Here is a 15,012-nt window from a genome sequence, read left to right on the forward strand (position 1 = left end):
AAATATGAAAACCTCAACCCTTTTAGGTGTCGGAGATGAAATCTGACATCATGAACAAATTTTATTTATTGGGCGTAAACGCTTGAGAAACATCCTTCCTCAAAGTCGTCACGTTAAAATGTCAGAGATGCCGTTTTTCTCCCAGGATGGTCGAGCAAAAGAAAAGTCGCGTCGTAATCGAGTACACTGGAAATCAGGGACCATGGGTGGTGACAGGACCGACCAAGAGATCAGCCTTGAACGAGCTGGGGATATAAATATCCTCCAAAGATATCGCTTAGGTCGACATCTTGCCCTCAAGAGGGAAACCACCGAGACTTCGTTTATCTCGCATAAGCTCCTCTTTATAGAGGAAGACCTCCGAGAAGTTGTTCAAGAAGAAATATCTATTAAAGAGGGACCCGGTATCTTGAGTAAAGATGCTAAAGAGAGACTTAGTGCTTTAAATGCCAAATACTGGCTTTTAGGGCAAAAGTGGTGGCATTATCGTTCCTGCCTAGGCGATGGGTTTCAGTTACGAGCATTTGAGCTATGACGGTCTCACCCAAAATGGTATATGCACCGCGTGCTTGTTGAAGATTGTGCTGGTCGACAAGGATGCTGTGCTCGTGGATGCGGCTGTTGTCTTGACCGCAAAATTGATCCTACGCGTAGGCTCGGGGCTGGACATTGTACCTTTGAATGTAGATGTTGTCGGAGAGCTCGAGGCTTTGGCATTTCTGAAAAAGACAAGAAAGAAATGAAAGCACAATGCCGTAAAGAAATAAGCAATCTTGCTAGCCACCGGATCACGCGAGGCGCAATATGGGGACTATTCGGTGATGGCTACGATAGCCCGTTCGATATGATTGATGCGCCACCAAGCTATGAGCAGATTCAGAAAGACAAGGCAAATATGGACAAGGCTAACTGATCGACTTTGATATATGGATATTGTTTTGCTCACCATACTATCACTGTATCTCGGACGGATGTACCTACCGGACTAAGCTCTTGCACATTGCAGGTCAGTGCCTTCCCAACAAACTATCGCAAGCCCATACCTTCCCTATATACCATTTCCAATGTAATATACAAAGTAATCTCGTAGCACACGTGAAAACTTCAACTTTTCATCATTCTGCAACAGTAATATGCGTACACTAGTCGGGTCCGCTTTAGGGTTTTCGGCCCCCAATCGGCTCCGCACGATCGGCTCCGCTGGAGATCGTACAGGGGTTGTACCCAATAAGGTCTAAAGCAAAGTAGATAGCGTAATATTTTAGGGGAAATGATAATCGCCATGTTTTAATACATCCCAGGTATCCCAACCCCACAAAAATGCCATATGACTTGAGAGATCGGTAAGGTTTTCATTTTGTGGCCAGGGGACTATTACCTTTGCTGTACAGTTTTGGTCTAGGACTTTGCAGGATTCGAAAATAATTATTATCTGGTAACTAGCTTATATTGAAAGGAGATTGAGTGAACTACATCCGTACTCCCACTAGGCTTTCACCAAATATCCACCTCTCGCATCCTACTTTAACTGATGAACACCCATTTCGAACCCCCTTGTATGCACGCACAATTTCGCAAACCGGATATATCAGAGCTGTGATCAATCCGACGTCTTCTTGACTTGTGATAATCCTCGGACATGGCTAGAGAGATCACCTACAGGGAGCCGCAGAGGAAAGTCCACGGATTCAAGCAACAAGGAAAAGAGTAAATACCACCCGCCGAGGCATGCTGCAAATAGCACAGCCCCTCCACCCTAAAAAGGAGATTGTGTCAATAATGGGGCACTGAAAAATACCGCAAGAGCACTCACTACTTGGAGCTTCTCGGCAAGTGCTGTCTCTTTCATAGCCAAGTACCAGTAGTTGGCGTTAATGAGGCTAACGCCTATGACCACTGTGAAAAGAATATAGACAAGGACAAGGTTGGTCCGGAAGGCGCAGATCAAGTAAAAGAAGCATAAAAGATTGAAACAAACTAAGAAAAACCCTGTATAACATTCGACTTTCGTTAGAATTATTTTCACGCTTCGCTCAAAAAGCAAGAAGAATGAGGTAGTTGACGAACCAAAGCTGGCATTGAAGCCCTCCGTCGCGAGCCCAGTAGTGGGATCACTAGGCGTCGATGAATAGGCTCCATATGCATTATAAAAGGGCTGTAGAGTCGCGGCGAGCGTGAGGTAGAAGCATCCTGAATCATTGATGTCATTAGTATTTAGTGATAGCCAGAAAGGGCCAGCACAATATCACTTACCAAAGGACATGAATACCACGGATGAAAAGGTGTTACCGATTATACACTCCAGTAATCCACCAGCAAGCAAGAGAATGCCTCCAAAAAAGATGTACCCCCCACTAAACAAATAGGGAGTTAGCGTGCACTCCCGAATATAGAATCAGACTGATGCCAACTACTCACATATGAGCAATGCCATTATTGCCAGCTCCTCTCCAACCCATCAGGGAAAAGCATAGAGGGGTCAAGGCCATGACGAAGCCCGTGATAGCTCTAATCTGGTGTCAGTTATTCCTAGAAGAAGCGATATCGACACGGCCTTACATAGGGGTTGGATTGCCAATCATACTCCGCAAGTTCCCAGCAACTGGGGTCTTCGGATTCAAGTAAAGCTTCTCAAATATCTCGGGAGATATCATGATGCTTCCTGTGGACCTAGTCCTCTCAAAGGCAGATAAAATATCTCCATCTTCCGCATGTTGAACGTCCCTAGCAAAGCTTATGCCCTCGGCTTTACTCGCATCAGATGCTCTAGTCATCTTTGTTGGTAAAATAAAATGGTGGAAATAGAAGTGTTTGCAAAGATGGAATTTGAAAGCATCTCCGAAAGGACATTTTCTAGGCAATATATAGCCACATACAAGGATACCAATGTTTACTTGCTTACTTATATTCCGGGGTAGTAGAAAATATCTGTGCACAAAAGTCTCATGGGGGGATACGAAGAAAGGCTTCCACTAGTTAGTCCAGACTTGTCTTCCAAAGATGGCATATCCACGTCGGCGTTGAAACAGAGCAGCAGACAGCTTTTTGGGGCGTAATCTATCGAATCGGATGTACGGAGGACAAGTATGTCCTACGAATCAACACACAAATAGCTTCCGCTGTTGCGGACTCCGCATTCCAACTCCTACTCTTGGAGTAGATAGGCTCTGCAAAACCTCTCGAGCCTGGAGTAATCGAAGTGGATCCTATGCGGGGCCCCGTAAAAATGAGAAGCTGGAGTTACAGCTTGGGGGAATTTGACTGGTCATCTCACTATATTCCCCCAAGTCGGAGCCGCTCCCCAGAAATTCCCGCACGAAATGAGACCCTCAGCGGTTCCCAAGTTCACAAAGTATCATCGCACATTCACCTGATCAAATGGATTGGGTTCATCAGCCCTCTAAAAAGGTTATAAAATCCTTTCAAATACCCTTTGTCGATATTTGTACCATCTGAAGAGAATCAAATCCATCCTCTCCAAAGCTCCTTGTCTCGGTTTATTATAGATTTTGACTCCTTATCGATCCATCCACAATGGCCACCGCAGATACCCAGCAAAACGTTCCCTCTCATATCCGTGGAGTGCCTGGATCGGTCAATATACCAGTAGCAAGCTTCCCAGTTCCCTCCAAATGTGCCACCTGTGAGCCGGAGTATGTTGCATCAAAGATTGTTGAGGCTTTCAACCTTGCATTGACCAAACGCGACTTTTACGGCATAGCGAGCTTATTTGGGGACAACAGCTTCTGGCGTGATCATCTGGCTCTATCCTGGCAGCTTCGAACAGTGCAAGGCCACGAAGCGATCGTGAAATTCCTTGAGAGATGTTCTGAGTCCAGGGACGGCCTGCGACTCCAGAAGATCTCTATTGACAGGAGCACCCCCGTTCGCGCTCCGAAAGAGTGGGCACTTGACGGAGCTGGTGAAGTTCAAGGCATCCAATTTTTCTTTAAAGCAGAAACTGCCCATGGTTCCGCAGTCGGAATCGCTCGCCTCGCTCTGCAAAGTGATGCGTGGAAAATTTTCACCCTGTTTACTGCTCTCCAAGAACTCAAGGGCCATGAGGAGCTTCTTGGGCATCGGAGACCCAAGGGCGCAGAGCACGGCGGTAACCCAGATCGCAAGAATTGGGCGGAAAAGAGAGCCGATTCCTCTGCTTACACTGACGGTCGTGAGCCAAGTGTGCTCATTATCGGTAAGTTTCTATCTAGCCATAATTTTCAAGACCTGAGCTAATCCCTATTTTAAAGGTGGTGGACAGGGTGGTTTAACGGCGGCCGCGAGATTAAAGATGCTTGGAGTAGACTCCCTCATCATCGATAAAAACGAGTCTGTCGGGGATAACTGGCGCCTCCGATATCGTCAGCTTGTCCTACACGATCCTGTTTGGTACGATCACATGCCCTACATGGAGTTTCCAGCGACTTGGCCCATCTTTACTCCGAAGGATAAGCTGGCTGAATTTTTCGAGTGCTACGTCAAAATACTCGAACTTAATGTTTGGACCTCTACGACCATCACCAATTGCGAATGGGATGAGAAAAATGCCAAGTGGACCGTGACACTTTCTCGCCAACAGAAGGATGGAACCACTGAAGAGAGAGTGTTTCACCCGCGCCATATTATCCAAGCGACCGGCCATTCTGGAAAGATGAAAATGCCTGAAGTCCCCGGCATACACAACTTCCAGGGTGACCTTCTTTGTCACTCCTCGCAATTTCCGGGCGCCAAAAGAAATAGCCAAGGCAAAAAGGCGATCGTTGTGGGCTCGTGTAATTCAGCTCACGATATCGCACAAGATTACCAGGAGAGAGGCTACGATATAACTATGGTCCAGAGATCGACAACCTGCATTATCTCCTCGGCTGCTATTACAAAGATCGGTCTGAAGGGCCTCTACGAAGAGGATGGTCCGGTATTGGCAGACGCCGACCTCCTTCTACATGGCACTCCCACACCAGTCATGAAAGCGCATCAGATCCATATTACTTCTCAAGAAGCAGAGCACGACAAGGAGCTTCTTACTGGACTTGAAAAAGCTGGGTTCAAGGTTGATCGTGGCCCCAATGGCGCCGGATTATTTGTCAAATATTTCCAACGCGGTGGCGGCTACTATATCGACGTGGGAGCTTCCCAAATGATCGTGGATGGGAAGATCAAGGTGAAGCAAGGTCAGGAAATTGCTGAAGTTCTGCCTCGAGGCCTTAAATTTGCCGATGGTACTGAGCTAGAAGCTGATGAAATTATCTTCGCTACGGGATACGACAATATGCGCTCTCAAACAAGAACGATGCTGGGCGACAAGGTTGCTGATAAGGTATCTGATGTTTGGGGTTACAATAGCGAAGGAGAAATTAGGACCATGTGGCAGAATAGCGGACATCCAGGATTCTACTTCCATGGAGGCAATTTGGCGACTGCAAGATACTATTCTAAGGTTCTAGCACTCCAGATCAAGGCTCTTGAAGAAGGCATATATCGTCATGGTGAATTCTAAGGGGGATGTACTAGTTCAACATCAACTACATATAATTTGGATTTCCTATAATACATTCTGACTATGTCTTCATTTATATACCACTTGAACTTGTGTATTTGTATACATCAGTCCCCGTATAGTATTCCCAGGGTGGAGATCAGATGGGGTTATGCGCCACCCCCGCATTTTTCACAAAATAAGTCAGCAAGTGTTATTTTATTTCAACGGCACCGTCTTTGTCTTTTAATATATTAGCCCAACTCGGCTGGGTATGTCTTGCATATCGGAAATAATTCTTTTGCTGCAGCCAATTCCTCCCCTAGCTATCCAGCCATGGGAAAGAGACGTCAAAATCACTCCTGCGAGCAGTGCAAGAAAGCAAAAAAAGCCTGCGATGGTCATATACTAAATAGTGAGGCCGTATCCATAGAAGCTGAGAGTGCGTCCGCTCCCCCGGCAGCCCCCTCTTCCCCACCCGTTCCGGTGTTCCTATGCAAATCCAAACAGCTGGCTAAAGATGGTTCGCATCAAAAGACTTCGGCATAATCTCTCCGTGCACTTACTGTGTCAGGACAACCAAAACCTGCAGTCTAAACCCTCACTGGGGTCAAGGTGATCGACCAACAGTTAGGAATGTGATTACGCGCTCTGGAAGTATTGGACTAGATGATGAACCACGCCGGGGCAAACGGCAGCGAATTCAGCCAGAGAATGATATCGAGGTGTCGGTGACACCCATTTGTACGGTGCCTTACCAAAATTCAGCCACAGAACCTTTATATGTGCCTTTCCCAGAAGATAACGTGGTTGATTGGGACGCGCTCTCTGTGCCAATTTCCCCTCGTTCCATTAGCCAGTCAAGCCTAGCGAGGGCTCTTTCAGGATACGAGAATTGTGCGCACCCAGGGGACTCGGGAAAAGTGAGCTCCATAGCTGGATCTGACAACAAGAATGTGAACCAGGTCGAATATAACGGCTTGGATAGCCTCATGGATTCAGCAATGGCAAATTCCACCTCTGACGATTCTCACTACTCTGACTTCAATTTACAAAGCTTCATTCCTGACACCTCCCAACCGCTTTTCTACAATTCCATTCCCGCTTTCTCTATATCTTCGGCATTGGAGGAGACAGGACAAGACGAATTACAGAGAGAGCACGAAAAACGGAAAGATTTCAATGACTTGCAAAACCACTTTGCCATGACACTGTCTCTATTTGGTGCGGGCCGTATTCTTATGGAAAGTTCGAATCGATTGCTCATATCTGAGAGCCTTCTGCGAATTTACCATGATGTTCTAGAAAACAATCTCAGTTGCTGGTTGGCAGAGGATACGTGCCCATACAAGATGCGGCAAAGGCGGCTTGAACACCTCTCTATCCACCAGAGCCCGAGTTCAGGACAATTACCGCCCGAATGGGGCGTGTCATGGTCAAATCGCATGTACTGCCGTATAAAACAGCTTGATCGATCTGCCCGGCTGGCGAAGCTAGTTCATCTCACTGCATCTGAAAATCGAGCGGCTTCTAAAGCCCTCGAGTTATCTATTATGGCATTTGCCACACAGTGGGCCCAAGGAGGACAGCGCCGGGATGATTACTGGCTGGTAAATAGTTGCGAGGATGATGGTTTGCGCGACGAATTTGGGCAAATACTACATCGGTCTATTTGGGATTATGCAAACCAGGCGCTTCAAGATGTCTCCCACGTGGAGTGCTTTAGGGTGGTTTTTGCTGAGCTGGTTTTTGGTCTTATACAGAAGCCGTCGTCAGGCTATTTCGATGCGCGCTCGAAGGAAAGGCAGGACACTGATCAAAACAAAAGTCCGAAGCCTTCAGCGTTGTCCCAGGTCATGGACATCATTCATCAAGGGGAACCGCCCATATTTATAGAGCGAGGGGCTCGCAAAATACACGTGCTCAAAAGCAGATTCAAAGCGCGCCAAGCAGGCTTTCACTACCACGGTACCAAATTAGACGAGCAAGTCCCTCGACAATTCAGCACAGAAGAGACCCAAACAGTTGGCCTCTTGTACTGGCTCGCAATCATGTTTGACACGGTCTCTTCATCCATGAATGAGCGGCCGGTCGTCGTTCCTGACGAAGAATGTCAACACGAAGCTGCACAGGAGGCAGTGCAAAATGATATTCAAACCCCGGTCTCTAGTCGTCGATGGGAACTTGACCTCTACGCCCAGGAAGATTCTGAGAAGGCATTAGCCCTGCGTTGGCCTTGCTTGACCGAGTCTATTATCAAAGCCCTTCCCAGATCAGCAGCTGTCAAAGTGCTGCTCTTTCGCTATATCTCATATCTTCAGAACTCTCTACGAAATGCCGAGTGCAGCCAAGTCGTGGAAGACATAATCCAGCGCACGATATGTGTGTACCGCTATTGGATGAGGACGCATGGGTCTTTATTCCGCGACCTGACCAGGCACTACGATTCAATCCCTCCGCGGATTAAGAGCTGGTTCCCGTGTATTAGTATCCCCTGGCATCTTGGTTCACTCATGCTGGCCGATCTGATCGAGTTCGTGGATGTGAACAGACTTGGCGGCAATGACTACATGGCAGAGCGTCAAGATGCCTGTCTGGTAATGAGAATCCGGAAAGAAAGCTCAATCGATATGGCAGACCTTGCAGCTGTCATGATCCCTGGACCTTTGGGGGGGATAGGTTTAAATCAACTGCCGGGCTTTCACTTCGCCGTCAATAAAAGCCCACTTTTGACTGAGCCCTGGACGGTGCTCCATGTTAGGGCGTTTTCAAAAGCTTCAATATTTCACTTGAAGGAAATAGAAAAGCTACAGAAGTACCAAATTCTTGTCTTTGATCATGAAAGAAAGGCCTTGCAGGCGAGTGTTGCACGACTCGAGAACTGTGTTACAGCACTCCGATTCCTGGGCATCAAATCGAGGATGGCTGAGGCTATTTCCATAGTACTATCTGAGTCGCTGAATAAATGTCGACCTCTGGGCTGATTTCTTGACAAGCCAATGTTCACATTTATTTAATGTCGTCATACGTGCCGTTTGATATGGGTTTGCGTATTCGAAAGGGTGACTTCATAGCTAGGAGTTGTCCAATAAAGATAGTTGCGTACAGCACTAGAGATAATAGAATGAGAGGTGTACAGCGTTCTTCAAGACATGGGGAAGGGGAAGCTTTGAAATATGAAAATATTAGTATTAAATACATAATTTAAACGGCCCAACACCACATCATGTTCTCGACAAAGTATCTCAATTTGATAATACGGGTGCCTTTCCAATCCACGTGGAATCTTCGCTCATCTCAGCCAACACCCACGCCGCAATACTTTTTCTAGACAAAAACATCCCATCATCACCGGACCCGGTAAAGGTTGCTTTTACCGGCGCTTCGGGTCCGTTGCCAAGGAAGGGGACCCGAAAGAGAGTCCATTTCAGTTCTTCGGGATCATGAGAACTCACGAATGAGCCTAATCCGTTGAACTCCCGATAAGCCGAGCCACCGATGATCTTGACAAGGACGATCAAAGCTTTCCACTTAAGACTACCTTTGTCCTGTGGTGCATGGAATGAGCAGGTGCCGAGTACCAGAGCTCGTTTGTAGTTGTTGTCGATTAGCAGTGGGAATATAAATTTCATAGCATCGGTAACAGGCTATCGAGTGTTATTTTCTTATCCTTAGCTCAACAGCGGGTATAGAGAGACTTACCGTGCCTTTCGAGTTCGCTGTTGGTCCAGCAAAAGAAACAAAGACGGTGGCACCGGAGGTTATTGCTCGACGTAACTGAGAGTCATCCTCGAGAGTACCCTCGATAACCGAGACAAGGGCATTGCCTTTGATGTCCTCGGGTATTTTTTTTGGGTTTCTCACATACAAAGTTAATTGATGTGCTTGGTGCAATGCAGCTCGGCAAAAATCTAACCCTGACTGGCCTAAAGCATGGTAAGATGGAACTTCGAAGAGTAGGAAGGGTGCATACCAGTAGACCCAAGAACTAAGATGTGAGATACCATGATGACGAATTTTCTAATCAAGTATGTCAGGAGATCCTATATTAAGGCTTCTCCAGGTATTCCAAGACCTCATGAACTATTTGTAATATTATTAATCCATCCATGGATGTGATTAGAAATTTACCTATGTTGCCCAGGTGTAGATGTTATAACCCTTGGCAGGGATAGGGTTCCGGTATTAAACTTGGTATTCCGGTATTCCAAATTGGTATCCGGCCGGTATTTACCCCGGGTTGCCGGTATTATTTCAGAGTGAGGTAAGTGATAGAGCTCGGCCAAGCATGTGATATAACATACAACAGCAAGTTATCGTTTTTTTAATCATACGTGGACCATATCTACTCAATGCTACGGCAGTGGCTTTTTCGCTCTACATTAAAAGGAACCAAAATGAAGAATTCAAAAATCAGCCATAAAGGCAGATAAATTGACCCAAGAGAATTGCAATTTGCAAGACAGGCAAGTGCAACGCCTAGACTATTGTAAACGCATCTCCCAATAAAAAACATCGAAAGATCCCAACCTCTTCGGAGGTCGGAACGATACATAAAAACGTAAAAACCAACAGGGGAGAAATAAATCGAATTCGAAATACCCGGCCATGCTGCCAGGCTTCCGTGCCATCCCAAATTTCGCTCGAAACAAGACCAAAGATCAACATGAAAAAGACCCTAGACAGTAAATGGATAATCAACTCGGATTTCGGCTGGAAACCACGAGAAACGCCGTTCGCGAAAACAAGAACAAATAACAAAAGCAAGGTTGCGCGCACTGGGTATAGGTGATAATCAATCTTCGTGATCCCGTTTTCAATTCCTGGTCTGGATCCAGATATGAGCCAGACCAGGAGAGGAATGATTGGATTTGGAGTTCAATTCGCCTGCCTTCGGCACTCGGAGGATTTTCCGCAGGTTTGAATGTCCCATTTTTTGAGTCGCCGGCGATCATAGATAGTAAAGAGAGAGAAACAAATGGTCGTGCAGTACGTAAGACGTAAAGAACGAGGAAAATCGTAAAGAGTAATAATACAATGAGGTGAGGCCCTTGGTGCCCCTGCTTCAATGGGTGTCGGCTGAAGAGATGTGTCGAGAGCCATGATTGCTGGTGAGGACTCTAGCGGCCGAATTGAGACCAGACCGTGCTCAGCCAACCGGCGGGAATACCGATCTCAGAAGGCGCGAGCATAGATAGCTGACCCCATTCGCACCCATCTAGGAAGGCGAGGACATCGTCTCCGCCGAGACTTGTTGATAGCAGGGTTGAGTCTGGGTATTCGGTTGAGGTCAAAGGCGGGGATGGGGCCAGTTGAGTAACAGATCCCGGTGGGGGGAGGACGGGAATAGTGTGCGAGGTGGCTGCGTTGATGGGGGGGAGAGACTGGGAATATGGTGGGGGAGGAGCCTGCGGGCGGGCTGGGAGCCAGGAGTTGATGGGATTCAGACGGTTGCTTGTTGCCGTCAAGTACTGGGATGGGGACTGCGTAGTTGCTGATAGAGATGGGAAGCTCGGAGACGAGGTAGTGTAAATGGGGCCATCAGGGTGATGTTGCTGAAGGGATGGGAGGGAGTAGGGTGATCCAGATGGCATTTGGCGACTATTGGGAAGTGGTAGGCTGGGACGGCGATCGCCGTCGTGTCCAGGTAGTGACAGACCCGGGCTGTTTACTGGGACCCACGACTCACGGCGACCACCGGCGCCGTCGAGTACCTGGTCACTAGGATCACCAGTTTCGCTCCTAACGGCGTTGCTTCCAGCATCACTCATATTACGCTCGTAGATGGCCTCATTGGCTGCGGGAACTGCAACACTATCCTCATCCATTCCGGGCTCTACCAACTGGTCCTCGATGCTTCCAAAGTCGAGGAAGAGCTTTTCGAGCAATTTGAATTCCTCGAGACCTCCACCAGCACCCCCTTCGCGAAGGAGGCGAACCCCATTGAGGGCGTGGTCAGAGGCATCCGACATACTATCCAGGCGATTCCGGGAAAGCCGGCGGAAATCACGCTTCACTTTGGAGAAGTAGCTATGAAGGCGATTCAGGGTACGGAACCAGCCCATCGCCATCTTCAGACGAGGCCGCATCTCTCGCATGATATCCAAGGCCTTGCGTGCTTGTGCGACACCGAGCTCGTGGCTATCATGAGTTGCAGGGGGTGGTTTGGTTCCCATCAATCCATCTGGGTCCATGTGTGGGAAATGTGTTCCATAGACACCGACAAAAGCGGCATTGTAGATAGCAAATCCGACCAAAGGATTCTCAACAAGAGCACTGCGGGCTTGGCAGGTGGCCACAAGGTCGATCATCTGCCGCGCTGCCTTGAAGAGCTCACGAGCACTATCTCGCCAGAAACCGTCGGGTGGGCCATTGACCTTATCAACAGCAAACAACGGCTCGTCCAAGGGGCCACAAGGCTCATTGCAGCGGAGAGGTAGGAATGGAATGTAGGCACGGTGAAGGACGATCACTGATAGGAAGTAGACAACATGCATCACTGTATATGAAGCCAGAGTGGTCTTGTACATGATGTGCGTGTCAGTGTTTCGGAGGGAATATTGGAGGTTGCGAGAAAGGCTGTCCTGGAACTCGTTCAACTGCTGACGGAGCGAGGCAAAGCGAGATTCAGGATGCCAGGGAGGATATTGCTCCGTGCGTCGACCGCCAGCGCAAGACCATTTGGCAATGCTTCCCCAAATACGAATGATTCGAATAACTCGGCTGAGAACCGACTCCTCTGCGCCAACCTCCCATCGATCAACCTCCTCCTCGCTCGAGTCCTTGCGGCGAGAAATAGGTGACCAGGACTTGCCATCTGGAGTCCCGTTAGGTCCTGGAAGTTTTTCATCGCCAAAGCCTCCTATACTTTGACGGATGCTGGGGATTTGCATGCTTTGTGAACCGAAGCTCTGCGGGCGCCGAACGGTCGGCTCATTGAGTCGAGCCGTCCGAACACGCTCACCGAAAGCAAAAGCATTGTCACTCGGAAGCTGAATTCCGAGTTCCTTAACTCGAACCATCCGAGGCCGGTACTTTCCACTGCTAAGGCATCGATCGAGGATAAAACAGGCCCAAAATGTCCGGCGTTTGGTCTCTTGCGCAATGATATCATCAGAGGTCGGCTCCCTTGGTTCTACACGCCGTGGCACACCAAAATGATCTGCCTCGGTCTTCAACCCCGGGGATGATCCCGAAGGATCTCGCGCTGGGAATTCATTTTCAAGTTCAAAGGGCAGGCCCATGGCCTGTGCAAGACGGATAGCCATGCCCACGTAGACCCAAGCACTCTTGCCTCGGCACATCCCCCACTCGTGCAAGGCCAGCATTAATAGCGCCTGTACACGCGCAAGATCAGGCTGAGCGAGACAAGCACCATCTAAGCCGGCCAGCCGGCTGCGGAGAGCGGCCGCATAGTATTCCGATGCGGCAAGCGGATTCGAGGAATGATTAGGCGACGCTGGTGAGTGAGCTGCAGCCAATGGAGGATGAAATCGAGCAGTCAGGGCAAGTACACCCAGCGGAATCAGTGAAGAGGATGGGTCCAGCTTATACACGGGATTTCGGGGATCTTGTCCATCGAGTGTCGCGGGAGGAGCAGCGGGAGAGGAAAGCTGTCGAATCTGGCCGAGAAAAGTCGCGGGGTGTAGGAAGGGAAGAAGAGTCGCGAAATGCGATTGGAAGAGATCGAAGACGGCCTCCCAAACTTTTGGTGTAAGTATCGAGGAATCAAGCGCATCCATACCGAGCTTGGAACCAGCTGATGAGCCGGAAATGCCTGTCACTTTGCGCGAACGATGTCGTTTCGGGCCATCCCAGTCACCATTTCGATCCTCGCCTTCTGCTAGTGTGGCTAAATCTCGTTTGGCGCCGCTCACTCCGATTGCTGGGGTTGGGTAGACACATTCGCGCCCGGATGATTCGCAGGCGCGACAGGTTGTATCGATGCCGGCATTGACGCACTTAATTTTACTGCGCCGGCATCGAGCGCAAGCGATGCTAGACCGCATGGTGTATTGGACAGACCCGAGGTCTGTGAATAGGTAATAGCTCGATTTGTATCAATCGCAATTCTCCCATTTACTATCACAGTATCAGGGTTTTCGAAGGGAAGATTGTCGGCTTCTCAATGGTTAGCATTGCACGGATATGCCATAGTAGCCAACTTACTCGAAAAAATGAATAAAAAAGAAGGGAAAGAGCCAAGGGAGAAGAAGAAGAAAGGCGGAGTGTGGGGGAAACTCAAAGAAGTCGGGGCACCGGACCGGGAGAAACACAAATCGGGAGGGAACGGGGAAATTATCTCGACCGGGGGAAAATGGTAAAAGAAAGAAAATAAAAATAAAAAATAAAAAATAAAAATTCAGAGCCGCTGAAATTGCGGAGGGCCAAAACTATGCAAGGACGCGCTTTTTCCTGGAGGTGGAGCATCCCCAGTTTCCGGGCTGCCGAGTTACGTAGTTCTTATTACTTATAATATATACCTACCTCTCTACCTAGTGTACCTAACCTATAAATATTAACTTATAAAATTATTTACTATTTTACTAGATATACACTCTTACTCCGTTATTTATCCTTCCGGCACGGGAAATACTATAATTCCTAAATAGGGAATATTCCCAACTTTTACCCTGTGATCTCATGATCGTCATCTCGCATCTCTACCCGACTCGGGCTCACCTCACGGTCCGAAAAAAAGAAATGAGAAAAAAAAAACAAAATACAATCTGTCCTGTCAAGTAGGACAATGTCTGTTCTACCGGACCAAATCCAGATCCAAACCACCCGAACTAGCTGGAATAACAATACCCGTCCACTCCCCGGCCGATTGTCCTCCGGCCATTTTCCGGCATTTTTCCTTCATATGGGGCCCGTGAGGATAAATTAATAGTCCCCAAATCTGGGGGAGCTGTAGATTTGGGGAACAGACATGCAATGTGGTACTTCCTGGTTTCATGGCCTAGACCTTTAGGGTGTTCCGTACGGAGTACGGAGCACAAAGGTACCATTTAACTCTACCTAGGCAATTGACAAGGTCTTACCCCCGTGGCAGCTGATGTCCGATCGGCATTTGTCTGGGCGGGAATCCATACACCGTCTCTTCCCGCGTCGGGAACACCAAAATAGGTAAGCGGGAAGAAAAGCCTTCTGGGGAGTGTACCCAGATGGGGGGGGACATTCTCGGAGAGTACAGCGAGAATGCAGAGTTGCCAGTAGAAAAAGAACCGATAACCGAAAGGTGACCCCACAAGATGCCAAAGAAACCAGTGGACCGGATCATAAGGCTTCTCTATTTACCACATGGGTTTTTTTTTTTTCCCTTCTGTCAAGAGGGGTATCTCGGGCCATTTGGATCCCTCGGGTATAACCTCGTCCCCAGAACATGGGTAGACCTGCCATCGACGTAGCCTATAGGAGGATCAATCTGGGGGAGAAGGGGATGTAGCATCCAATCAACAGTTTCCAAGACCAACCCTGGACGGGGCTCCCCGCAAAGAAACGAGATCCTAGATCCTCACGGGAGTTACATTGAG

General features: G+C 48.3%; 5 protein-coding genes across 5 annotated transcripts; 2 read left to right on the forward strand and 3 right to left on the reverse strand.

Annotated features, from left to right (window-relative positions):
• Positions 1–1,600: 1,600 nt before the first annotated feature.
• On the reverse strand, positions 1,601–2,774 carry PGRI_066440 (GPR1/FUN34/yaaH protein; the record flags this gene model as incomplete). The annotated part of the gene is made up of 6 exons (XM_040794358.1): positions 1,601–1,756; positions 1,814–1,896; positions 2,068–2,190; positions 2,254–2,354; positions 2,419–2,508; positions 2,560–2,774. 6 exons carry the CDS (start codon positions 2,772–2,774, stop codon positions 1,601–1,603), a joined length of 768 nt encoding a protein of 255 aa, XP_040649608.1.
• Positions 2,775–3,534: 760 nt separating this feature from the next.
• On the forward strand, positions 3,535–5,497 carry PGRI_066450 (uncharacterized protein; the record flags this gene model as incomplete). The annotated part of the gene is made up of 2 exons (XM_040794359.1): positions 3,535–4,195; positions 4,251–5,497. The coding sequence occupies 2 exons, from the start codon at positions 3,535–3,537 to the stop codon at positions 5,495–5,497; spliced, it is 1,908 nt and encodes a 635-aa protein (XP_040649609.1).
• A 983-nt stretch (positions 5,498–6,480) lies between these two features.
• On the forward strand, positions 6,481–8,460 carry PGRI_066460 (uncharacterized protein; the record flags this gene model as incomplete). The annotated part of the gene is made up of 1 exon (XM_040794360.1): positions 6,481–8,460. The coding sequence occupies one exon, from the start codon at positions 6,481–6,483 to the stop codon at positions 8,458–8,460; it is 1,980 nt and encodes a 659-aa protein (XP_040649610.1).
• A 261-nt stretch (positions 8,461–8,721) lies between these two features.
• Positions 8,722–9,483, reverse strand: PGRI_066470 (NAD(P)-dependent oxidoreductase; the record flags this gene model as incomplete). The annotated part of the gene is made up of 3 exons (XM_040794361.1): positions 8,722–9,123; positions 9,179–9,402; positions 9,450–9,483. The coding sequence occupies 3 exons, from the start codon at positions 9,481–9,483 to the stop codon at positions 8,722–8,724; spliced, it is 660 nt and encodes a 219-aa protein (XP_040649611.1).
• Positions 9,484–10,596: 1,113 nt separating this feature from the next.
• PGRI_066480 (putative C6 transcription factor) lies at positions 10,597–13,485 on the reverse strand (the record flags this gene model as incomplete). The annotated part of the gene is made up of 1 exon (XM_040794362.1): positions 10,597–13,485. The coding sequence occupies one exon, from the start codon at positions 13,483–13,485 to the stop codon at positions 10,597–10,599; it is 2,889 nt and encodes a 962-aa protein (XP_040649612.1).
• Positions 13,486–15,012: the final 1,527 nt, after the last annotated feature.

This window comes from Penicillium griseofulvum, assembly GCF_001561935.1.
Source record: "Penicillium griseofulvum strain PG3 chromosome Unknown contig_91, whole genome shotgun sequence".
Classification (NCBI taxonomy): Eukaryota; Fungi; Ascomycota; class Eurotiomycetes; order Eurotiales; family Aspergillaceae; genus Penicillium; species Penicillium griseofulvum.